The following is a 27,686-nucleotide window of genomic DNA, read 5'->3' as shown; positions in this document are numbered from 1 at the left end:
ATAATTGATATCAATGCAATGAATTTTGTCTATAGATATATAAATCAATTATCTCCTTTTGGGGATCAATAGTTTCAGTAGCATTTCAGTAGAACCATTCAGGAAATGGCAGCCTGCTCCAATATTCTTGCCTGGGAAATCTCATGGACAGAGGAGCCTGGCAGGCTATAGTCCATGGGGTCGCAAAAGTAGTCAGACACGACTAAGCGACTAAACAACAACAGTTTCAGTAAAACCCAGTTTTCTAATTATTATTAAATTCATTCCATAGCATACCTAGACTGAGATTATCTATCTGTTTATCTATCTATATACCTATATAGATCTATCTATCTATCCATCTATCTATCTTTGTTCATATTTCTAGATACCTAGATCTAGATCTGCTGTTTGAATATTCTTGAACCAGTTGTAACATCTTCCTGTTTCCTTAATTAAGTAAATAAAAATCTTTGACATGTGTTCATCTTTTATTTGTATAAGTCATGATTTTATCTTTAAAAATATATATCCTTTAACACTTGCCAAGTTTTAAGTTAGTTAACTTGGACTTTGTTTTATCTTAAATTCAAACCAGATTAATGTTTACTGAACATTTACTAGGCATTAAGTACTATTCCATTCACTTTACACCATTATCTCATTTAATTCTTACAACCCCCTGGGTAAAAAAGGAATATGAAATAAAGTATGTTAGATCCCATCCCTCAGTATACTTCACTCATTTTAATAGCTGTAACTTTACATTCTAAATTTGTTTCCCTATGGGTATTTCTTTTGGACTACTATGATATCAGGATTCATCTTTTATTTCCCAGCTTTTTAGAACTGGGAATCATTTTAAACTAGCTTTTAGTTTATAAAAGCTAGTTTGAGAATATTTTATGGTTCATTAATTTAATCTTTAAGAAGAAATTTTCTAAGTTGATGAAAAGCTGTTTAGCTCATCCTCTTCATAGGGTCTGGAAGTAGGTTCTCAAAGGTTTGTTGGCTTATCATGAAATAAAGAGGAGATTCCTGCCCTGACTGAGCAGAAATAGGAAAACTACATACAGTTGTCCCAAGTATCCAGCCCCTCTGATACCAAAATCCACAAATGCTCACATCCCTTATATAAAATGGCAGTAGTATTTGCATATTAACTTATGTACATCATACTTTAAATAATCTCTAGATTATTTATAATACCTAGTACAAGGTAAATACTATGTGAGTAGTTGCTAGAATGTGGCAAAATCAAGTTTTTCTTTGTGGAACTTTCTGAGATCTTTTTTCCCAAATAGTTTCCATCCTTGGTTGGTTGAAATCTGCAAATGTGTGACTTGTAGACATGGAGGGCCGACTCTCCTAAGAGTGAATCATATGGAAAAGCAGAAGATGGAAACTAGCTGAAGAAACTCCTACTCACCTATTGAAGTTTGAGGGTTGAAAGGTATCTCCTAGAACCAGAAGCTGTGGACAGGCAGGAAGCACTGAACAGCTCCTGAGATCTAAGAGGAAGACTAGGCCCTTCAGGAAGCTGCTGTCAAACAAGCATCAATGTATTTTCTGCCCTCCTCTCTCTGCTTAAGATTTAAATTTCTCATTAGCTATTATTAAAGTAGGGTGGTAGGGATTTAGGCAAAAACATCTGCTACCCATGAGTTGTACAGGAATGTTATGGAGGTGCTAAGTTTTCTTGGAAGTGAAGAAAATGCTGAAAACTCTGGAGCAGAAAAGCAGTGACTCAAGGGACTGACCCCAGATAGAATGCATCTAGAAAGGCATCTAGAAAGGCGTCAAAGGCATCAAGTCTCCAAGGCGTTGGGATAATTGTTGAGACAAGAGAAATGTAGCTTGGAAAAGTGCCTATATGGTGTCAGCGTACAGTAGACAGAAATACTTATAGAATAAATGGATGAAGACTATTCTATTCAATAGTTTAAACTGTAGGTTAGGAGCATCTAGTAAGTTCAGATATGAGAAGAAGAAAAACTAGCATATGGTAAAGAATCTGCTTGCAATGCAGGAGATGCGGGTTTGATCCCTGAATTGGGAAGATCCCCCGGAGAAGGGAATGGCAACCCACTGCAGTATTCTTGCCTAGAAAATCCCATCGACAAAGGAGCCTGGTGGGCTACAGTCCACGGGTCGCAGTGTCAGGCCCAACTGAGTGACTAACACACACACAGCAGCAAGGTTCAGTGAATAAAACAGAGGCAGATTATACCAAGTGCTGCCAGTTGGTGGAAAGCCTCAGATTCCATTATTACCAAAGGTAAAGTCATAAATGTCTCAAGTGATTCCTGTATATTACTTCTCCAAAAGTGAAACCAACTCTGATTGGTTGATGTTTCTGAATTCCTGTGGTTGGAATCAGAAGCTCTGAGCAACTGAATGCAGTGTAGAGGGCTGGCCCTGGAAGAGTCTTGCGGTAAAGGGTGTCTTTGACCAGTCTCTCAATCTTAGTCTTTCATTCACGTTAGGACCACCACTTTCTCACCTCTCACAAACCAGCATCCCTATTCCCTCTTCCTTCTGTCCCAATAAAACCTGAGCTTGCAGAGAATGTACAAATGGCGAAAGATCTGATGCTACCTGACATCTCTAAAGCATTTTGTATCCTATGTACTTTCATAGAACACATTTGTTTTGATCAAATGAATCAAAAAGATTACCTTCTCTAAGGGTAGGTTTGGTTGATCTCTAATGGTGGAATTTTAGACATCATGTTGCATCCTAGTATCTCAGAAATTATCCCACAGAGATAGGAGCTCCTTGTTTATTGATGAGATCACCTCTGTTTCTGTTTGGAAACAGTATAGACTTTTCAGGAGACTAGGAACAAGAACACATCAAGGACAAGAAGAACCACCCAAATCATGTAAGCAGCTTATAATTATCTGAACACTTCTATCTGATGCTGGAAGGTGGTTAGAAATTATGTTACCTTATCATGAAGCATCCAGAACAAAGAGGTATGGGCTTATTGCCATTAAGAAAAAAATCCTTTATTCTTTCATGCTGGGATCCCCAAGGTGAAGGCGATTTTATTAGAATTTAAAATGTGCTGTAACTAGGTCAGAGCTAACTTCTGTCACTGCACATATCCTACATTTGAGACCTGCCAGCATTATTAGCAACTCCAGGGAATCCTGGAACAAAATTATTCAGACAAATGCTTCTGAGCAGAGACTCCACCACTTTCTTTGGTGTTATTGATGTCAAACTTCTCAACTTGGGAGTTAGAAGTCACCTTCTGGAAGACTCCACAGTGTCTTGGGAGCTAAACATTGAATACATGGACAGTTGTGGGAAAGACAGGAAACCTAAAACAAGAAATAGTTATCACTGTTAATCACACCATTTAGTGATAACAGCTCTTCACATTTTGGTGTTGATCTTGTGGTGTGTTTATTAGGATCATACTATTTATACTCTTTATTTTTAATTTTTTTAAAGTCATCTCAACTTTAAAAAAAATTTGCTTGTGCCAGTTCTTAGCTGAGGCAAGCAGGATCTTCAATCTTCATTGCGGCATTCGAGGTCTTTAGTTGTGGTACGTGAACTCTTAGTTGTGGCATGTAGGATCTAGTTTTCTGACCAGGGACTGAACCCATGCCCCCTGCATTGGGAACTCAGAGTCTTAGCCATTGGATCACCAGGGAAGTCCCCTAAATTAACATTTTAAAGTTACAGTTTTCTCCGTCTGTGAAATGGAGATAATAACACCTACCTCTTGGGGTTGTGAGCATTAATGATAAAATATTGAAATGATGAGGTAAATGATAGTTATTGATTTTTAATTATAGCATTTACAAGTGTGAAGGAACAAAATTGTTCTATTTATTTTGAAACAAGAATGAGTAAAAGCTATATACATTTTTTCAAAGGAATACTTCTTTCCCCATGGAGTTATTACAACTTTTACATGTTCACATTAATTCCAGAGCCTTTATAATCATAAAATCCATTTATAGCCTTTAGTTGCCAAGCAACAAAGGACAAAGTACTGAGTAGTTCCTTTTATTGCAAAAGGTTCAGCTTTTCCATGTTGATCTTGAAATCAACATTTTTCAGGAAAAAAAAAAAACCAGAATAATGAAACTTAATACCATATTTGTGTTTTGTGGGCATTCCTTGATTGGGGATAGAATCAAAGCTAAAAGGAATAAATTGTTATTGTTGTCTGTTCTTGAATAGTCTAAAGCATTTATGCTAACTTCATAGTAAATCTGTAAGAAGTTCTGAAGCTGGGTCACTGCAATTCACTTTAAGGAGAGAACTTGTTTCATTTTACTTCTGTTATGTGATGCTCTCCCTGTAAGAAAACTGGTTCTTTAATCTATCAATTGTCTTTTGGAAAAGGCTAGGGCACTGTAAAATACATATGAAAAATGTTATCTGCTGACCTTGGTAACCACTGACCTTGAACAGGTTATTCAGCCATGGATTGACAGGGTTTGGGAAGCTGGCTTTGAGCTTCCCATAACAAAATTGTATTCTCTACTTCTTTGAAAGGTTTCAAAGTTTTAGTTACTTCTATTGTTTTTACATGTAGATAATTAGTAAGTAAAGTTAGAAATCCAAAATGAATTAAAAAAATATAATATCCTGTAAAATACTCTAGTAAAATTTATATTTTTAAAAGCTTATAAAAACATATATGGAAATAGCTTTTTAAATCTGCATGGCTATTTGTCTCATCATGCATATTAAAATAGAGAAAAAGCATTATTGGGAATTTTACTTCTCTTGCTCCATATGCATTCTGTGTGTGAGATTCTATAGAGGCAAAATGTGGACACAGAGATCCTCTTTTTTCCTTCCCTGGTGGATTAGAGAAACTTGTTGCTTTGAAACAAATTTATCAAGTTACATAAATCCTGTGTTTGGGGGTGGGGATGAGGAACAGAGAAGGGATAGGAAGGGAAAGAACATTCATTATGTGTCAAACACTAGTAGTATTAAAGAAAAAAATTCAGTGCCTCTTGTTAAAGCATGATATTGTTGCTGTTTAGTCTCTAAGTCATGTCTGACTCTTTCTCAATCTCATAGACTGTAGCCTTCTGGGCTTCTCTGTCCATGGATTTCCCAGGTAAGATTACTGGAGTGGGTTGCTATTTCTTTCTCCAGAGGATTTTCCCGACCCAGGGATCAAACCCTTGTCGCCTGCATTGGCAGACAGATTCTTTACCACTGAACCAGCTGGGAAGCACAAAGCATGATAAAGGAGGACTTTATTCAAGAGAAGGGCTGTTATAGCAAGTAATAACCATTGGGGTGGCATTTTGCAGTGAGGGAAGGAGATTGAGCTCAGTTCCCAATACAGCAAAGTGGGAATTTATAGTCAGGGAACAGGGTAAGGGAGGAGATTGTTCATAAACTGACCTAACAAGATTCTTCCTGAAAGTAGGCTGGGTGGTCAGATAGTGACCTGGGGGATGGTGGAGGATGAGGGGCCGGATTGACATTGAGGGTGATCAGATCCGAAGAACAAGGGATTCTGGTTAAACTGATTTATCAGGATTCTTGCTAAAACTGCAAAATGAAGAGAGAAACATGGAAATAGACCTCATTGAAGAAAGTTCAGGGGAGCCTGAGTACAGTCTGTTCGTAGTGGGATTATATATATTATCACTTTCAGTTTGCAAGTGACACTGTAAGGTGGTAAAACCCATCTTTTTTGGATAAGGAAACAGGCCCAAAGAGGTTCAAGAACTGGAATTTAACCCAAGTCTGACCGACTTGTGATTTTCCAAAGCTCCTGCTTTTCTTACCTCCAGGTTACATGGGGCTCCCTCCTTATGGAACACCCTCCCCCTTCTCATTCATCTGGCTAATGGCAGTTAGCTCACCCTCGGGTCCCTGATTCAGTATCCACCTGTCAGGGCTCCCGTGTATTCCAGGGCACTTTGCCCTTCACCCTTCAAAGCCTGGATTACCTTTTTCTGTGTCTATCTCCTGTGGACTCCTGGTAGTAAGGAACTATGTCTCATTCATTCCTATAGCCTCAGCAGCTGGAGACTGGCACAGTAGTGGGCATTCAACCATATTTGCCAAATCAATACATAAACAAATCTGAGCCTGATCTCTCTTCAAGATCCTAAGTCTTCTGGATTTCTCTCCTTTATTTCTTGCATTGAAGAGGACACGAGTCTGTCCTGCACCTGGCTAAAGACTCGGCCCTCAGCCAGTGCCCTACCGGGCTGTCCCTTCTGTCTGGGTTGACAGGAAGGAAGGCCTCACTGACACAGGCAGGAACACTGAAAGCCACAGGACAAGCAGCTTCCTGGTCACATTTTCCTGAATCTGTGCAGGGTAGGCCCAGGGGGCATTGATTTGTAGATGAGTCAACCCTCCTGTTGACTGTGGGTGGGTATCCCCATTTTAACTCTGCTTCCTTTGGGGTGTCTTCCTCCTCATCCTTCCCCTTCTTCTTTCTGCTTTCCCTTCCTCCTCTATTTTGACCCTCGGTAGAATTAGACTTTCTAATAGAACAAACTGGGAATTCCAGGTGGCACAGTTGGTAAAGAATCCACCTGCTAATTCAGGAGATGCAAGAGATGCAAGTTCTATCCCTGGGCTGGGAAGATCACCTGGAGGAGGAAATGGCAACCCACTGCAATATTTTTGCCTGGAAAATTCCATGGACATAGGAGCTTGGCAGGCTACAGGCCATGGGCTTGCCAAGTGTTGGACATGACTGAGTATGCATGCACACATAGAATAAATCACAACAATAATTCTTCAAATCTTGGACATAAAAGAGAGTCCTTGGTGTATTCCTATACTACTTAAAAGAAGTGTGATCAGTTTCTGCTTCCCAAATTTGTCTTCCACAGTTAAATTAACATGGTTAACATGCTGATTGTGTTTTATTTCTCTTCTTTTGTTTTATTTTTCCTGTATGTATTAACATTAGTATGTGCTGTTGAAGAGAAAATGGACACAGCATAAAAGTTTAATACTCATGCTGAAAGGCTGGAAGGCTCCTGGAAAAACGGATCCCCAGGCTCCCAGAAAGGCCAGAGGATCTTGCTTGATTTATATTTCAAATAATTAATTTTAAAGGAGAAGAAGTATGAACTTGATAATCAGCTAGTGAAGACAATGAAATACCATCACGAAAACTGAGTAGACAGACCAGTTCCCTCTCCTACCTTAAATCCTGTGAATTGTTAGATGATTCATCTAGAAGCTGTGCCACAAGGACAGATCTCCAAAGGTACTGAGCCAATCAGCCGTCGTTTATTATTTACACTGAACAACACTGAGTTTGTGAAAAAAGCAATTCAGGACACAGTCACGTGGAATTGTAACAATGTTAATGCTGAAAGAACTATATTTCTAAGGTATAAACAGCAGACACTTTTACCTTTTTTCCTCCTAACAGAAGCTTAATGTGTTCAGACAAAGGAGAATCCTTGAGCCCAGGAAGGGTAGGCACTAATGCGGGTGATGTAAACCAGTTATCCTAATTTCATTTTCCTCCTCCCTCTTCTCTTCCCTCAACATTCAGTAGCCACAACTTTTCCTTCTAACAATCTATTTATAAAGGGTAAATCCCTATGTTTTCTGAAGTACTTAACTATATGAATTATAACTTGATGTGTCCTTTAAATTTTTACTAGAAATGTTTTTGTTTTTATTAGCTTTTGAGTGGTTTATCCCATATTCATTCATTATTTCGCATGATTTTGCAGAAAGCAAGTTTGTTCAGGAACATGTATGTTATGCTATAGTAGAAAACACTGCAATAAGAACCCCTGCAATGAAAAGAAAAGAACCCCTGCAATGACAACTGTGTTATTGCAACTTGAGCAAGTTATTTAAGTTTGCTGAGACTATTTGCTCTTCTCGAAAACAGGAATAATATTTGTACCTATCTGACAGAATAAAATTATTGTTTGGAATGAGTGAGAAAGTAAATGTAAAATTCTTCTCATGGTATGGGTACATAAAATGTGCTCAGCAAATTTACCAAGTTCTACTATTATTATTCATATTTTTCTCCATTGATCATCTCGTATGTGGCTTGACTTATGATCCTTTCTCACTTTATTGGCTCTCATTCAGACATCCTACTATTTGTGGACATTCCTCTTAAGGTATGGGGCCCAGGTCATTAAGGTTGGACCTGTGCCTAGAGGAACAGGGACCTACCCTCCCAGTTCTGTCCTCAATGATTTCAGGAGGAAATTTGTTTCTTTGTTTTCCCAATACTTATTCATGATGAGAAGACTAAATTGATGTCTCTATCATCTATTTACTCAAAATTTAGATTTTCCCATCTCATATTTACATAATGGAGAAAATCAATGGAAACCTGAATGCTTAACCTACTAAATTTCATTGTGTCAGAGTCAGCCATCAATCCTGTTGCTGAGATTTGACCTGAATTTTTTTAAAATTTAAATTAATTTATTTTAATTGGAGGCTAATTACTTTACAATACTGTGGTGGATTTTGCCATACATTGACATGAATCAGCCACGGGTGTACATGTATCCCCCCCGTCCTGAACCCCACTCCCACCTCCCTCCCCATCCCATCCCTCTGGGTCGTCCCAGTGCACCGGCTTTGAGTGCCCTGTTTCATGCATCAAACTTTGACTGGTCATCTGTTTCACCTATGGTAATATACCTGTTTCAATGCTATTCCCTCAAATCATCCCACCCTCACCTTCTCCCACAGAGTCCAGAAGTCTGTTCTTTATATCTGTGTCTCTTTTGCTGTCTTGTATATAGGGTCATCGTTACCATCTTTCTAAATTCCATATATATATATGCATTAATATACTGTATTGGTGTTTTTCTCTCTGACTCACTTCACTTTGTATAATAGGCTCCAGTTTCGTCCACCTCATTAGAACTGACTCAAATGCATTCTTTTTAATAGCTGAGTAATATTCCATTGTGTATACGTGACACAACTTTCATATCCATTCACCTGCCAATGGACATCTAGGTTGCTTCCATGTCCTAGCTATTGTAAACAGTGCTGTGATGAACATCGGGGTACATATGTCTCTTTCAATTCTGGTTTCCTCGGTGTGTATGCCCAACAGTGGGATTGCTAGGTCATATGGCAGCTCTATTTCCAGTTTTTTAAGAAATCTCCACACTGTTCTCCATAGTGGCTGTACCAGTTTGCATTCCCACCAACAGTGTAAGAGGGTTCCCTTTTCTCCACACCCTCTCCAGCATTTATTTTTTGTAGTCATTTTGATAGCAGCCATTCTGACCGGCATGAGATGGTACCTCATTATGGTTTTGATTTGCATTTCTCTGATAATGAGTGACGCTGAGCATCTTTTCATGTGTTTGTTAGCCATCTGTATGTCTTCTTTGGAGAACTGTCTGTTTAGTTCTTTGGCCCATTTTTTGATTGGGTCGCTTATTTTTCTGGAATTGAGCTGCAGAAGCTGCTTGTATATTTTTGAGATTAATTCTTTGTCTGTTGCTTCGTTTGCTATTATTTTCTCCCATTCTGAAGGCTATATTTTCACCTTGCTTATAGTTTCCTTCGTTGTGCAAGAGCGTTGAAGTTTAATTAGGTCCCATTTGTTTATTTTTGCTTTTATTTCCATTACTCTGGGAGGTGGATCATAGAGGATCTTACTGTGATTTATGTCAGAGAGTGTTCTGCCTATGTTTTCCTCTAGGAGTTTTATAGTTTCTGGTCTTACATTTAGATCTTCAATCCATTTTGAGTTTATTTTTGTGTATGGTGTTAGAAGTGTTCTAGTTTCATTCTTTTACAGGTGGTTGACCAGTTTTCCTAGCACCACTTGTTAAAGAGATTGTCTTTTCTCCATTGTGTATTTTTGCCTCCTTTGTCAAAGCTAAGGTGTCCATAAGTGTGTGGATTCATCTCTGGGATTTCTGTTTTGTTCCATTGATCTATATTTCTGTCTTTGTGCCAGTACCATACTGTCTTGATGACTGTAGCTTTGTAGTATAGTCTGACTGACCTTTTCAAAAATTGGAGTATAGTTGATTTACAATGTTGTGTTAGTTTCTGCTGTACAACAAAGTGAATCAGTTGTACATATACATATATCCACTCTTTTTAAATTCTATTTCCATATAGGTCATTACAGAGTACTGAATAGAGTTCCCTTTAATATACAGTAGATTTTTATTAGTTACCTATTTTATATATAGAATTGTGTATATAAATCTTCCAATTTATCCATCCTCTCACTTTCCCCCTTGGTACCCATAAGTTTGTTTTCTACATCTGTGACTCTATTATTTCTGTTTTGTAAATAAGTCCATTTGTACCTTGAACTTCAAGGACATCCAACCAGTCAATCTTAAAGGAAAACAGTCCTGAGTGTTCATTGGAAGGACTGATGCTGAAGCTGAAACTCCTGTACTTTGGCCACCTGATGTAAAGAACTGACTCTTTGGAAAAGACCCTGATGCTGGGAAAGATTGAAGGCAGGAGGAGAAGGGGAAGACAGAGGATGAGATGGTTGGATGGCATCACTGGTGTGATGGACATGAGTTTGAGTAGGCTCTGGGAGTTGGACAGGGAAGCCTGGCATCCTGCAGTCCATGGGGTCACAAAGAGTTGGACACAACTAAGTGACTGAACTGAACTGAACCATTTGTACCATTTTAAAAAATTCCACATATAAGCAATATCATATAATATTTATCTTTTTCTGTCTTACTTCCCTTGTGGTTCAGCAGGTAAAGAATCTGCCTGCAATGCAGGAGACCTGGGTTCAATCCCTGGGTTGGGAAAATCCTTGGAGAAGGAAAAGGCTTCCTACTCCAGTATTCTGGCCTGGAGAATTCCATGAACTGTATTGTCCATGGGGTTGCAAAGAGTCAGGCATGACTGAGTGACTTTCACTCACTCAGTATGACTATCTCTAGTGATCTGACTCCTTTATACTGTATTTGCACCTTGCTCATCTCCTTTGGGCCATCTGTATACGTGGCAGGTTTGCCTCTTCTATACTTGTTCAAATTACAAATAACCTTAATGAGAAGGATAAGAGTAGAGTCATTTTTACCATAAATGTTAGTATTTTCTCTGGGTTGGCATGCTGGAGTTCAGTTGTTCTCCCAGATACAAATTCACCCAATTCTAATGTAATTTCCTCTACCTTTCTGTGTTTGAGCTACAAGTATAGCCGTCCTTGACTGCCCTTCCCCCAGCTGAATGGGAAAGGCATTCCTATATGTCTCTTGGGCTTTATGTATCACCCTTAGTCCTGCCTTTTTACTGTCTATGCTCTCATTCCCTGGCTTGAGGGTAAGACTGAGTGTCACTCATGGTTACATCCCACTGCCTAGCACACACACTTCATTAAAATATTTATTATTGAATGAGTGAATTAACAATTTTGTTAAGTGTCTAACTGAAATCAAGATATACATTTCCATGCACAGGCTCCTAGTCAGGAAAGCAGATGAAGTCCATCCACAGGACCAGTACTTGTTGGACACGTGCAGGCTCCTGGATAATCTTCTGCTGTCCTCAGAGGCCAACAGCCAAGTGTTCAGCAATTCTTTCTAGAATTTTACATCCGTGACCGTTTCTGAAAATCTATGTGGGCATTGGCGTCCTGTTACACAATGTGCTTGATCCATTTATTTGCTCAAGTTGAATAAAGGTTTTCATTTTATCTTTCATTATCAGGCACATAAATTTCAGATGATTCATATCATGTTAAAGTTCAGAGACAGTCTTAACTGGGTGACTGCTTTCAATATTGGGCCGTGTTACCTCTGCCTGAAAGAACTGATTAACTTCTTTCTTCCTGGATCAATGCAAGACTATTTGTACAAGGAAGACTGGGGAGACTCCCAGGATTCTAGGTCATTAGGTAGAGGTTTTCTTGGGGCAGTGCCCTGCAGGTCACTTTTCAAGGTTGACACTACATGGCCTGGAGTGGATGAACCCCTCCAGCTCCTTCCCAGGCTCCTCACCCAGTGCTCTCCTATTTCCTATTTCAAGGCACCAACACCACCTCCCAACCAGCCACCAAAACAGAGATGGGAGGATCCAATCAGTAACTAAATCCAGTGGGATTCTTTTCCCAAATACTACTCACACCCAGGGGTGTGCTGGTAAATGTTTAACAAACCTTTGGAGAAAATTCCTCAAGTTGTAATGTTTGCCAATTTCCATGGTGTAAATCTTCCCACTATGGCCAGTTTCAAGTTACTAGACTCTAAATATGGAGTTGGGAAGAGATGTGCCCAAGCTTGTACAAGCTGGCTCCAGCATACCACTGCACACTCCTCCACTTTCCCGACCCCACCTCCATGGCACCAGATCAGAATTTCATGTCATCCACAGATGTGGAGAACAAACTTATGGATACCAAGGGGGTAATGGAGGGTGAGATGAACTGAGAGATTGGGATTGACATTCCCAGGTGGCTCAGATGATAAAGAATCTGCCTGTAATGCAGGAGACCCAGGTTCAATCCCTGGATAGGGAAGATTCCCTGGGAAAGGGAGTGACAACCCACCCCAATATTCTTGCCAGGAGAATCCCATGGACAAGGAGCCTGGTGGGCTACAGCCTATGGGGTCACAAAGAGTCAGATACAGCTTAGTGACTAAACAACATACATGTCAACAACGAATGAGAACCTATTACATAGCACAGGGATCTCTGGGGTGACCTAAATGGGAAAGAAATACAAAAAAGAGGGGATATGTGTATACACATAGCTGATTCACTTTGCTGTACCACAGAAACTAACACAATATTGTAAAGCAACTATATGCCAATAAAAATTAATTTAAAAAATAATTTCAGTAAGGAACATTAAAGAATCTCATGTCATTCAAAGCCCCAGGATTTGCCTCTGCTGACAGTTCCAGCTTCATGTATCCCTACTCCTGGAAGATTTTCCTGGCACCTTTTTGCTCCCGTTGAGTCATTGAGGTGACCTGTAATGCCCTGTGACACTCAGTTGTCGCATCAAGCTGCTATGGTATGCTTTCATGTCAGTCTTTCTCACTGGGTTATGAACTTCTTGAGCACAGCAATGGATGGTTATGACAAAGGACAGTATTTATTGAGCTGAGACCTATGCTGCATACCTTTATATGCATTATCTCATTTAATCCTCACAATTCCCTGAGGTAAATGCTCTTATTATCTTTATTCGATTATTATTATTATTCTTGAGAGTCCTTTGGACTGCAAGGAGATCAAACCATCTAACTCTGAATATTCATTGGAAGAACTGGTGCTGGAGCTGAAGCTCTAATACTTTGGCCACCTGGTGCCGAGAGCCAACTCACTGGGAAAGACTGAAGGCAAAAGGGGTGGCTCAAGCGACTGAGCACACATCCTTAAGCAAATGAATGTCTAGTTTCTCTTCCTATCCTCCATCTTTTCCTCTCCCTCCTGCTCCTCCTTCTTTGGCATATCCACGAACATTTATGCTAGGATTCCTCACGAGCACTGGTACATCAGAGGGAAACTCTATGTTTAAGTTCAAAGGGCAATCAAGGTGGGGTTTGAGGGAGGTGGGAACACTGGTTGCTATTTAGAGTCTTTAAAAAACCTAGAGGGACTTCCCTGGTGGTCCAGTGGTTAAGACTCTGTTATATTTATATAACAGGCTGTGTTCTCTGGCTCCCAATGCAGGGGGCCCAGGTTTGATCCTGGTTCTATCCCTGGTCAGGGAACTAGATCCCAAATGATGAAACTAAGACCTGGGGCAGCCAAAAAAAATAAAAAATTTAAAAATCCTAGAGTTGTCCTAACAGACAAATTTTTTCATCTTACCTGTTGTCTGAATAGTCTGGGCAGCACAGTTTTGGGACAAAGAGTGAAAGAATAGTTAAAAAGGAACAGGGGGAGTTATATTGGAAAGGAGTCATTTGGGTAGAAACAAGAAGGGTCCTTACACAGGACGGGTTAGTGGTGGCTGGGTGGGTGGGAGGGAAACAGAAAGGGAGGTTCTTGCTGTATGCATCATGTTCATACCTTCAGGGAAGCCCTGTGTCCCCAAAGGCACATGCATGCCTATGAGTAAGTCTTGTGGATGCAACTTAGATTTGTCTGTGGTATCCCTGGTGGATTGAGGTTTTTTCCTTGTCTGTCCAAGGCCAGGGGCAACAGGACAGGTGAGCATCCTGCAGCTGTCACTGTATCTGGAAGTGGGGCAGAGAGCTAGGGTGAAGAAGGACCTTGCTTCCTTAGAGCAATGAAGGGAGTGGGTCTCTGGGACTCCTGGAGGCCTGGGCAGTTTCTGCTTTTGTGAGCAGGATGGTGACAGCCTTTCCGGGCCACAGAGAGAAACATAGAAAAGGGTGACATCAAGGTTTGAACCTGAGCCTTCCTGACAGTGGGTGGAACGCTCAAGAACACACACTTTGCAGGTTTGGGTGTTATAAACCAGTGTTTAAGACATTTAGAGCAAAGTGATTATTTTTAAAAGCATGTGATTTATTTTAAGAGCCATTTGAGTGTTGCCCTGTGTGTGTAAAGCCTCCTGAAAACAATTTTATCTGACACTACAGATTTATCTTGTGAAATAATTTCCTTCGGGTCTGGAAAGCACGGCTGTGGTTTTGGAGTCCTAGAGAAAGCCAGCTACCCTGGGGTTCATCTCTCCTGGTTCAGTAAGGAATTTGGACAAGCCACACAGGCAGGTCCTGGATGCCGTGGACCATCGCTTATTTCTACCTGGGGATGGAGGTTGGGGAGGGTGGGTGATGTAATTCAAGCAGCACAGAGGTCAGGTCTGAGAATCTATGGGCCACTTCCTACTTCTATGTGGGGAATTGTGTGTATGTGTTTGGGGGTGGGGTGGGGTGTGCTGTATAAAGCAGATGGGACTCCAGCAGGGGCTTCAATGGGAAACTAAACAGATCTTTTCCTCCATCTGCTTCTCTTAGCAATTGTCTTGATCAAAGCCCAGTTGAAAGCAAGTTGCTTTCCCTCAGTTGGCTGGCATTGTTGGGAAGGAGGAGGAACACAGGGTGGGAGTGGTAGTGATGGGGGTGGGAGTGAGAACACTTTCTGGAATCAGGGCAGGCTTGTTGGCTTCCCTGCAGGTCATTTATAGCTGTGTGACCCTGGGCGAGCTAGTTAACCTGTGTAATCACATTGCCTTCTCTGTACAGTGGAAATAATGCTAATTGCCCACCCCCTAGGGCTGTTATGAGGACTGGTAAGGTTGGGCAAAGAGTTTCTCCTTTCCAGAGTAAGAACTCCAAACTCCCTCTGAAAGTCCCTGGACAACTGTGACAGGCTTCAAGCTGATTTTCCTTCTTCTGTTCTTGTCCTGGATAGTCCTTTCCTGCAAAGCAACTAGGGTGACCTTTTATAAATGTAGAGCGAGACTTCCCTGGTGGTCCAGTGGTTAAGACTCAACTGTGCAATGCAGGGAATGTGGGTTCGATCCCTGGTCTGGGAAGAACCCACAAACCACAGAGCAACCAAGCCCACGGGGCAACTACTGAGCCCTCGAGGGACAACTAGAGAGTCCATGGGCCGCAAGGAAAGATCCCACAATGACACAATGAAGATCTCGTGTGCTGCAACTAAGACCAAATTCAGCCAAACAAATAAATAAACAGAAAAATGTAAAGCATATTATTTCAGTTTCCAAAGGCTTCTCATTGCTTTGAGTACCTTCCCGTCCTCCTCCCCTGTGCTCCTGGGCTCTGGCCACACTGGAATGGTTTGTTTCTCTGACAAGCCATCTCAGTCCGGCCCCTGCGCTCTTGCAGGGCTGTTCCCTCTCCCTAGCATGCTCTGCCCTCAAACTCTGCACAGCTGGAACCTTCCTGAGAAAAGCCACCAGGTTGAATGAAGCTCCTTCCCCAACCACCTATCATGCCACTCTATTTTATTTTATTTTTTGATTTTATTTTCATCACCACCCAAGAAGATCCTGTTTATTTATTGTTTCTCATATGTCATGTACCTCCTCTCCCACTGTTGCTCTCTTCCCCTCCGTTCAAATCCAATCCTCTTGAGTGGATCTTGTTAAGTTTTTTCAAGGCTGTGTTCTCAGAACCTTGCACAGTGCTTGGAGCATAGTAGGTGCTTAGTAAGTACTGGTTGAATCAATGAGAGAAGGAATGAGTCTCTTCTCATCTCCATCTTATCCTTTCTCCGAAGTCTAGCTCAAGACAAAGCCCCACTATGAGGTCATTTCTGACCATCTCGACCTTTAGGGATATCTTCTGTCCATCTCCCTCTGAGTTCATGTCACTGAATGGAGCTGGCGATCTCTTTTGTCTCTTCCCTCTCCCCCTTCCTCTCTTCTGCCTGTCTCAGCACCCATCAATTTTTCCCATTTGTGAGGTGCTCAAGATTTTTGAAATTTTGTTTTAATGCCATGGATGAATTAGCAAGCCTAAAGCTGAAGGTGAAATGGCCCTCCTACAACTCCTATAACCAGTGCAGTGATCTAGTATGAAGGTATCTTACCCCTAAGGAGGAATTCAAGGCACTGGATTACATGAGGGATACAGGTGTATGGGATAGACAACTGAAATAATGCATATTGAAATTATACCTGGGAAATGTCCGCAAAGTTCAATAAAGATCTTATTACATTATCTGTAATCTATTCAGATATCATTACAATAAAGGAAAAAACTTTCGGTTTACGACTGTTGGCAAAAGCCAAAAAGAATACCAGTTGTTTCAAATTCTATTCTATTTTCCTGGGCATTTTTACATTATTATTCTTTGCGATACACTTTAGAATCATTTTAAGACTTTTTTTTTATTGTGGATGTTTGTTGTAGATAAATTCAGGGGTGTCGATGCTGTTATTGCATAATAGGGAAATGAATACATGTATTTCTAATATTAATGGAAATAGTTCTAATTTCTTAAACAATTGAACATGATGTTATTTAATATAGGTTTTAATCACATTTATGATATGAGAGATATAGATATGTGTCTATGTATGCATATAAGTATATATACAATCTTAAGCATGTATTCTTTGGAAACAACAATGAATGTTAAATGCCTTTTTAACATATCAGTCGAGGTCAAATACTGTTTTACCTTTGGCACATGAATTCCAATATTGAATTATTCTATGATTTCTTGGATTTTTCTCTTAATGGAAATGTTAAATCATGTTGATAGTATTTTATTTAGAATTTTGGTATAATATTCACAAATGATATTAGTCTGTACTTTTCTTTATGTATCTGTCTCATCTTTTGGCATCAGTTTTATGCTGGCTTCATGCAAGGCATTTGAATGCTTTTCTTCTTTCTTTATGTTCCAGAATTGTGAAAAAGACAGACAGAGGATTTATCATGTTTTAGAACATAACTCATGATGCCACTGGGACTTTTATCTTTTATGCAAGTGTAGGGTGATAGTCATGAGTGGAAATTTTCTCCATTTACTCCAGGGCTATTGGTCACTTTAGGTTTTATGTTTTTATCTATTTCAGCAATTTATTTCTCACTTGTTTTAGAAAATCATTTTATTCAAAATTGTGCAAAGTTATGCAAAATAATTTTCCAAAGTGTGTAATAGGAATTTTTTTTTAAAAAAATGATAAATTACTCTAAATACTACCATCTACCTACTGTCAATAGTGGTAGAATATTATTTCATCTTCTCTATGAATATCTATAGATAGAAGGATGGATAACTAGATAGATGGTAGAAATAATTTTGTAAGAAATGGATCTTAGCTCACATGTACTATTTAAATAAAATATTGATATTAAATGTAATATAAATATTAATTTTAGTTGAATTTAATAAGATAAAAAGCACTTGGAGGGAAACTGAAGGAATTATAGAATTTAAATAATTGTATTTTTACTGTTAGAGATATCAGTTCTAAATGATTTTTCCAAGATTAAGAAAGGGGATTTAAAAGTCACTACAAAGCTGGAACAGTTTTTTACTCAGTGGTTGAGGTTTAGGGTAATGAGGATGAACTCTGAGATATGAATAATAGAAGGATTGATATCACATTTCTTCCCATTTTCCCTCTGCCTATCTTGTAAATTTTGTTGCTGATATTTTTTCCTTTTTAAGGGTTTATTATTGTATTACTGTTTGATCTGTAGCCATATTTCCCTCACCTATTCAGTTTAAGTCCTGTATTCACTGTTCATCATTGTTTTCCCCCTTCATTTTCTATATTTCTGAGTTCTTTCTTTTGAATCATTTTTGCTTAGTGGAATTTCACTGTCAAGGAGTTATTTTCAAGAGGAAGTCATGGGGGCTTTATACTCTAAATATTTAAATTTTGGAATTGTCTGTCTGTTGCATTCATATTTGAAAACAAATTGGGTAGGTAAAGATTTTGCAACCTACTTTCTCCTGAGATGTTATAGAATTTATTAAATGACTGCATAGTATTTCATGAATATGAATATTCATTAAATGCATGTCAGTTAATGGTCATCTAGTCTCAATTTCCTATTATTATAGTAAGTATATTATCATAAGTGTATTAAGTGAAATTTCTGGATCAAAGTGTATATGCACATTCAGTTTTCTTTTTAAACATATGCTAGCTCTTTTTAGACAGATTATTTAATGTGTATTCCTGTCAGCAGTGCATTAAAGGGTCATCTTATTTCAATCATCATTAACAGTGGATTTTATTAATTCCTTGAATATATGGCAATTTTGTAAGCAAAAAGAAAATTTTCTCATATTTTAAATTCTGTTTCTTAGTAAAGTTTAATATATTTTGTGCACTTATTTACCAATTTGATTTTTCATTTTATGGGTTGCCTCTTAAAGTCTTTTACTATTTTCTATTGAAATGTAGCTGTTACTTTACTGATTTGAAAAAATGTTTTGGGTATTATGGATAGTTACTCTTTTTCACGTATATTAAAATTTTCTTTCAGTTTGTTTTTAACTTTCTTCATGGATTAAAATGCTTATTATCTCCAATGGATACTAAAACCATTAGATAAAAATTTAATGAGGAACAGAATATTTGCATAATTTCAAAGTAATTTGCCACAAATTACAAAAAGAATAGTAGTAACTTTATAGTGAAGAAAGTTGGCAAGGTAGTACCTTAACCAAGGGGTGAAAATTAGCATCAATAATAATGAGACATTATGGTCCTCCTGATATAAGGCACTAAGAAAGACATAATATCATTTATGTAATATTCTTGCCAAACACACAAAACTTGAATCTAACCTTGAGAAAACATGAGGCAAACCAAAACTGAAGCACATTCTATAAAACAATTAGCCTATACCCTTCAAAAGTATCTATAGAGGCATGACAACTGTTTTATGTTCTACTTAATTTAATTCTGGACCAGAAAAAAAATGCTATTAATGACATTTATTTAGACAATGGCAAATTTTCAATGTGGAATGTAGATTGCCCAGTAAAGTTGTATCAATAGTAAGTTTTCTGATTTTGATAGTTGAATTGTGGTTGTGAAGATAATGGTTTTATACTGAGAAAGATATATTGAAGTAGTCAGGGATGAAGGCACCTGTTCTCAAGTGATTCAAAATGATATGTATAGGTGGGTGTGTATCTCTGTGTGTGTGTGTGTGTGTGTGTCTGTGAGAGAGAGAGAGAGAGAGAATAATGAAAATGCAGCAGCACAGTGTTAATAATTGATGAATGTGAGTGAAGGTTATGTGTGACTTTCTTTGTATTCCTATAGTTTCTCTTTAGGTTAGAAGTTATTTCAAAACAAACCATTAAAAATTCTTCCCTGCTCAAAAAATGCATACAATTAAATTTTATCAAGGCTTTTTTAGAAATAATTTTTGACTTTTATGCCATGCTTGAAAAAACCTTCTTTATCTCAAGATCGTAAGCATAGTCACTGATGTTTTATTTCTATGGTTTTATTTATTTATGTTGAAATTTTTGATTTATCTGGAATTTTGGTGTGGGAGCAAGAAAATAATCCAGGTTTTTTTCTCCCAAATGTACAACCAATTTTCCCCACAACGTTTGTTGAATAATTAATCTTTCCTCACTGGTGTCAAAGGGTATGCTTATCATGTACCTATTGTGTGTGTATGTATATATATGTAAATACAATATATATTATGAGGCTTCCCAGGTTGTGCTAGTAGTAAAAAACCCACCTGCCAATGCAGGAGACGTAAGAGGTGCAGGTTTGATCCCTGGGTTGGAAAGATCCCTGGAGGAGGGCATGGAAACCCACTCCAGTATTCTTGCCTGAAGAATCCCGAGGACAGAGGAACCTAGCAGGCAACCATCCCTAGGGTCACAAAGAGTCAGACATGACTAAAGCAACTTGGCACACACATAACATATATGTTTAGTCCATACATATGTAATAGTTCTTGATATATCCTGGACTCATGTGTGTTCCTTTAATGTGTTCATCTGTGTATTTCTCAGTACTTATTCCCCGCCCCCCATAATTTTTCTGGTCATTTTTATGTATTTACTTTACCAGAAGATTTTCAGAACAATTTCCTTGGGGATTATTTGATTTTAGATAACATACAAATCAATTCAAAAGGGTTTACTGCATGCATACAAGACTTTGTCATGTGATTAGAGTAAAAAGGGAACAACCAGCCTCATCCAAATCATGAAGGACCTAGGTGAAGGATCTGGGTAAAGAACCTGGCAGAAATATTTAGACTATCACTCCAGTCCTCTGCTAGAGCTATGTGACTTAATCTTACTCACCAGCTTTAAAGTTTAGTAGTTCAAATTTTAGGAGAAATAATTGAATTGGTCACTGTCCAACCAATGATTTTTTTTCTCTGATTCAGGTACTTGTAAAGGTTGCTCAAGACTTTTTATAGGGGGAAATGTCTTAGAAAATGACTGTGGGTTTGGCATACATCCTAAATAATGTCTAGTAAAAGCTCTTTGATAATGAGTATTTCAGTCTAAGAATAATGACAGCCTTTCTATTTATTCAAATTTCTTTTTATGATACTTCACAGAGTTTCTTAGCCTTTTTTAAAAAATATATTGTCCCCAAATATATGTTTAGATATTTTAGGCTTTTCATTATTTTGAGTGGAATCTTCTCCCTCCCACCATTATATTTATTTGAATGACTGACTGATCATTTTTTGTATATACAAAAGTAATCAGTTGTTGTAGTTAATTTTAACTGTCTACTTTATTGACTTTTCTGATCATTTTCTTGTGCTGTCTGTTGTTTATCTTGAATTATCTAGGTATAGAGTCATGTTATCTGCAAAGAAAGATTATTTTGTCTTCTTTATAACATTTTATATTCTTAAAAATTCTAGTATCTTTATTATGATCAGAAAGAAATCAATAAACTCATTTTCATTTTGTAAATCCAGAAAAAGGACAGAATTATTGTGTTATATTTGGGAAGTCTAACAAAAACATGAGGCCAGATATTGAACTTCTTGATGACTTAACTGGGAGTAATCTGTCCAGCCAACAAACCAATCATCAGTCCATCCATCCATCCATCCAGCTAGCCAGCCAGCCAGCCAGCCAATAAATGTGTTCTTTTCTTTATACCATAGTTACTTGTGGATACAATTAGAAAGACACAGTCCCTGAACTTAGAGAATTTAGATATAGAAACAAACACAAAAGCAAGCAATTAAAATAGTACATAAGGCAAAGTACATGGTGTTAATGAAAGCACATAGAAGTGGGCACCTAAGCCAACCTTGGGCGGTCAAGGAAGGCTACTGGAAGAGGGTAACATCTAAAAAGATTTCTGAAGGAAATATTTGAATGGAAGGAAGACCACATTCTCAATAAATACATTATGCCATTTAGTTGCTTTGAAATTTTAGTGATTAACCATTCTGAAATCTTCACGAATCTCTAGATTTTCAATTTACCTTTGCAGCTCAAGGTTCCAATGGCTCTCTGGGGAACCCCACCTTGGATACAAGTCTACTGGAGGAGTTCTTGGGCAATGATTTCGATTTGGGAGCCTTGTAAGTAATGAGAGTGCTGCTCTCCATTTGGTGTTTAAAAAATTATGAAATAATTAAGTGAACTGGGAAGTGCTTCTTCCTTTTCTGTTTTCCAGAAGAGCTTAAGTAGAGTTGATATTATTTCTTCTATTAATATAAACCTGCAAATTTCACCAGTGAAGCTAACTAGGTCTGGAGATTTTTGGTTTGTTTTGCCTTTTTTTTTAAATAGGAAGGCCCTCACCTTCCAATTCTGTATCTTTAATAGATATGGAATTATTCAGGTTATCAATTATTAATTATCAGCTTAAGCAGTTTATGTCTTTCAATGACTTTGTAAATTTCACTTATCACCTGTTGAATTTACCAGCATAAAATTGTTCATCACATTTCCTTATTATACTTTTAATGTCTGTAGAATCTATAGTGAACAACAAGTGTTGTCATTGATATCAATAATTCATGTCTTTTTTTCCTGATAATTTATCAAGAGGTTTATCAGTTTTCTTAAGCTTTTAAAGAACCAGCTTTTGGTTAAAATTATATTCTTAATTGTTTTTCTGTTTTCTATGTCATTGATTTCTGCTCTTATTTTCTAATATTTATATAGCCATGCCCACTTTCTTTTAAAACAACTTATAAGCAATAAAATTCCATTTTTGTCTTCTGTATGGTTTTGTGAGTTTTGACAAATTCATAGAGTTGTGTAACTATTGCCATGGTTACCACACACAACCATTCCCTCACCTGATAGATTTCCCCTACATTTCCACTTTGTGTTCATACCCATCATGCTCCCCTAACCCCTGGTGACCACTGATCTTTCTTTTTCTGTCTCTGTAGTTTTGCTCTTTCCAGAATGTCATATAAGTGAGGCTCTATGGTATATAATATGATGAGTCTGACTTTTCTCACTAAGCATAATGTCTTTGTTTTTCATTCTTTTTGCTGTTGTTGTTCATTCTTTTTTATTGCTGAGATAAACTCTGTTGTTGAAATGATTTGTTTGTCCAGTTACTCATTCAAGTATATTTTGATTATTTCCAGTTTTGACAGTTATGAATAGCTCTTATAGATATTCATGCATAGGTGTTTGTATGATCAAGAGTTTTAATTTCTCTGGGGTAACACTTTGGAAAAAGTTTGTTGGACCATGTTATAAGTGCAAGCTTAACTTTATAAAATTGTATTACCACTAGCAATATATGAGATAGCCAATTTCTTCTCTTCATCACAAGTTTCTGGAATTATCGGTTTTTAAAAAAATGTTATTATAGCCATTCTAATAGGTTTATCATGGTATCCTGGTTTGTTTTAATTTGCATTTTCCTATCAGCAACTGATGTTGAACCTTATTTTATGTGGTTGTTTGCCTTTCATATATTTTCTTTGTTGAAGTGTTTGTTCAAATATTTTGCCCATTTAAAAAACTAAATCTTTCTTATTTTGAAGTTTAGAGAATTATTTAAATATTCTGGATATTAGAACTGTGTTGGATATGTGATTATGAATCCTTTCTCTATGCCTGTAACTTGTGTTTTCATTCTCTTCACAATGTCTTTCCCAGAGCAGAAGTTTTAAATTTTAATGATGTCCAATAGACCAAATTTTTCTTTTGTGTTTTGTGCTTTATGTCTAAGAAATATAGATACTGCCTAACAAGTTGTCAAAATTTTCTTCTGTTTTTTCTCTAAAAGTTTTAGTTTTATGTTTGGGTCTGTGATCCATTTTGAATTAATTTTCATATGAGTTTTGAGATACAAGTTGAGATTAATTTCTTTGTGTATAGATGTCCACTTGCTTTATGGATTCCTTGTTGGATAATTTTTCTCAATTGAACTGTCTTTATGCTGTTGTAAAAAAATTAGTTGACCATGTTTGTGTGGATCTATATCTAGACTCTTTACTCTGATCCATTGATCTGTGTATCTATTATTTTGCCAGTACCACATTATCTTGATTATTGTAATCATAAGTCTTAAAACCATATAGTGTAAGTTCTCCAAATTTGTCTTCTTTTTCAAAAGTGCTTTGATAATTCTAGTTCCTTTGACCTCACATAACTATTAAAATCAGCTTGTTTATATCTATGCAATCTTACTGAAATGTAGACTAGAATTGTATTAAGTCCAGAGATCCATCTGGGGGAAAATCAACATCTTAATGGCTTCCCAGGTGGTACAGTGATAAAGAATCCGCTTGCCAATGCAGGAGAGGCAGGTTCAATCCCTGGGTCAGAAATATCCCCTGGAGAGGGGAATGACAACACACTCCAGTATTCTTGTCTAGAAAATCCCATGGACAGAAGAACCCAGGTGGGCTACAGTCCATGGGGTCTCAAAAGAGTTGGACATGACTTAGCGACTGAGCATGCACGTATGACATCTTAAGAAAATTGAGTCTTCAAAGCCATGAACATAGTTCTTGTTTAGTCACTAAATCGAGTCTGTGTACACAGACCTGTGTTGTACACAGATCCCTCAGGCTCAGTTCATTTTTTTCCTCTCTGTTGTTTATACTGGATAATTTCTATTAATCTGTCTTTAAGTTCACTGACCCTCCTCTGTCATTCCATTCTGTTGTTGAGCCCACATCTATGTTCCTATAAATGCCCTTCCATCTCTCCCCCATGAAGGACAGAGAATGGAACAAGACGTGAATCTCAATAGTAACAGGGAAAGCTATTTGCAGGTATTTTGGTACCTGGCTCTTGTTGCTCTTTGCCAACAAAAAACATCCATACCAAAATGACTGTGGGGAAGAATGGAAGCTCAACTTTTTGCAGGCTAATTAAGCGTGCACACACACACACACACACACACACACACACACAACTGATGAGTTGTCACATATCTGAGCCCACATTCTGAGCTGGCTGTTTGCTCAAGGTGACTGCATGGCTGACACCAGACACAAAGTGCCCCTGTGCCTGCTTTCACATTCCTCTCAGTCCATCCAGGTAGCTGCCATGAATTCCTGTGAGAAGGATGGGCAAGTGGGTTTACCCTAACCATCTCTGCCTACAAACAACCTGTCAGAAGCTGTCTAGTTTCTTTCCCCCACGTGATTTCTTCTTAAGATAAGGTAAAACTTATCCTATCTGGATCACTTTTATAACTAGCAGAAAGAACTTTAGCTGTTTGTGAGGAAAAGTGAACAAGTCTTAAGTCTTATTTGAAGAGCTGTCTTTCTACCTGGGAGTTCAGAAAACTGTCAATTGATCTTGGTCTCCCTGATAATAATGGTCCTTCAAGCAAGGCCTGATATCTCGCTATGGATGATTGCTATTGAGATTCAGACATAGTTTGCTCAATCAGATTTACTTTCTACCTTTGAGAGTTTGTAAGTGAAGTAGAGGAGGGAGTTAATACTGTTGAACATGCACCAATCATTTAGGTGTTATTCTTTGTAATTTATTCACTTATTTAATTACATATTTGATTTTACACATTTCATTCTCTTACTAACTCTTCAAAATAGGCACAGTATTATCCATATTTTACACATGAAGAGCCTGAGGTGCAAAGTAAGTCTTCATTGGTCAATCAGAGACAAAGCTGGGATTAAAATGTGCCTGGCTCTAGAACACCTGCTCTTCTACATGCATTTTTTGGATTAATTGATATTTTAGGAGGTATTTTTAGACTCCATGACTCTCAGGGAAATACATTGTGTGTCTAAAATTGTGTGCTAAAAGCTGTGACTCAGATGGATCCTGAACCATTGTTTGCAAAGATTGTCAGAGTTCTTGCCTGTTAAAGAGAAGTCCTATGATCAGATAACCTGCTTTTGCTCAGGTACATGCAGTTAAGTGGAGCTGCAATAAAAATCCAAGAGAGAACAAGTGGAAACAGCCCCAGTTTGTATTCATGAAGTTGCTGAGCTGGTCCAATGATCATTATACATCTGCATAATGTATTCAAATACCCCAAGTACTGAATGTTTCTAAATTCCAGGGTCTCTTTTTGCAGGTTAGTTGTATTCCTCACAGAAGCCCTGGGATGTAGGTTTTCTTTCCTGGGTTCACAGCTAATAAGTAGCAGAGCTGGGATTCAAGCATAAATTTACTACAAACACTGCGTTACTTCCCCTCTACTCTGTGAAAGTGTTAGCTACTCAGCCGTGTCCGACTCTTTGCAACCCCCTGGACTGTAGCCTGCCAGGGTCCTCTGTCAATGGAATTCTCCAAGCAAGAATACTGGAGTGGGTAGCCATTCTCTTCTCCAGGGGATATTCCTAACCCAGGAATCAAACCCAGATCTCCTGCATTATAGGCAGATGCTTTACCGTCTGAGCCACCATATTGCCCTTGAATTGTGACTTTAAAAATTATCAATGACATCTTTTAAGCAACTTAAGAGACTATTAGGCTACACAATTTCTGAAAGCAAGTTTGAATCCCATAGGTATATTTTCAAATCTCAAATACATTAAAAAATGAAATTTTTGGCTATGTGAAGCAGCTGTCCCTAAAAGCTCTATGGAAAAGTAGTCCCATAAGATGCTGTGGGAAAAAAATTAAAATTCCATGATCAATAATAAATAAGCTTGTGACTCACTGACTTAAACAAAATTAGATAAATTTCTTTACTGCAGGACTTCTCAGAGCCTTTGTCATGCTAATATGCAGCTGCGAAAGGGAAATGGTATGCAGTGTTCTCAAACTTACATGGCCGGGAGTCCCTCTTGGGAGCATGGGCCCATGTATAAGCATTGGGATGTGCTGCTCAGGACAATCTCATCTTTCTGTGTGACTCTAATTGGTATGCTGAGCTGGGGATTGTTAGGATGAGATAATCTAACAATTGCCCTTTTCCTTGTGTTTCCTTGTGTGGAGAGTCCAGGGCAGCTGTCTGCCCAGGAGTAGCAGGAGCAGGCTGAAGTCCTCTAATTCGCTAGGTTAGCCTGCCAGTTACCCACTAAAAACAAAGATGAGCTGCGGTGGTTGAACACCCTGGGAAATGTTCAGGTACGGAGTACTGCTTATAGAGCAGGAGGCTAGACACTTACGGGGCAGCATAAATTCCTGGAGGTTACAGTGAAATAGGACAAGAAGTGTGTGTGTGTTTGTGTGTGTGTGTGTGTAGAGGAAGGAAGACTCTGGAAAAGTGAACAGTGGATCTTCAAGACAGGTTTTGTTTTCTTCAAAAATGCCCAGAGGTTTATCTGCTTCCTTCCTTTACACAAAGTGTGGGTGAGGTTGCCATAGCATCAGCATTGCCTGAGAGCTAAGAATGTCAAACCTCAGGCCCTGACCCCAAATGCTGAGTCTAAATCTGCTTTTTTAACAGGATCCCTGTGGGATTCACATACACATTACAGTTTGAGAAGCCCTACTTTAGGTCACATGCATATAAGTCCTTCCCCACCACGTCCCAAGACCCAAACCAAGTAATACAGTCTGGTTTGAGTGTGTTCAAGGAGGCAGATAGCATACCAAGCTTTATGCTGGCCTCGAGATGCTGCTGATGGGTAAGAAGGAACTAGCTGAGGGCACTGAGGTGACACCCAATCACAGATTTCCACGGGTGACTTCATAGGACAGGAACTTACAGACATATTAGGCCCATGAAGAATCAACTCCAGGTTTCATGTCATTTCAGTCTAATGGTTCAGTTTAAGCATCTGGTATTCTGGGTTTCACTTTGTTGCCTTTGTTTCCCCGCTAAGTCGTGTCCGACTCTTTGCGATCCCATAGACTATAGCCCACCAGGCTCCTCTGTTCATGGGATTCTCCAGGCAAGAATACTGGAGTGGGTTGCCATTTCCTTCTCCAGGGGATCTTCCCAACCCAGGGATTGAACCCATGTCTCCTGCACTGCAGGC

The 27,686-nt window shown here is 38.5% G+C and overlaps 1 protein-coding gene across 1 annotated transcript in view; it reads left to right on the top strand.

Annotated features, from left to right (window-relative positions):
* The window catches only part of MYRFL (myelin regulatory factor like), a 117,587-nt gene that overhangs the window by 3,142 nt on the left and 86,759 nt on the right, over positions 1-27,686 (top strand). Inside the window, exon 2 of the mRNA XM_081589713.1 lies at positions 21,791-21,881. Coding sequence (XP_081445839.1) covers positions 21,791-21,881 — 91 coding nt within the window. The remainder of the gene's footprint in view (positions 1-21,790; positions 21,882-27,686) is intronic.

The sequence above is a fragment of the Giraffa tippelskirchi genome, chromosome 4 (assembly GCF_054371585.1).
Source record: "Giraffa tippelskirchi isolate mGirTip1 chromosome 4, T2T-mGirTip1v1.2.pri, whole genome shotgun sequence".
NCBI classification, from domain to species: Eukaryota; Metazoa; Chordata; class Mammalia; order Artiodactyla; family Giraffidae; genus Giraffa; species Giraffa tippelskirchi.
This window is presented reverse-complemented; position numbering and strand designations above follow the sequence as displayed.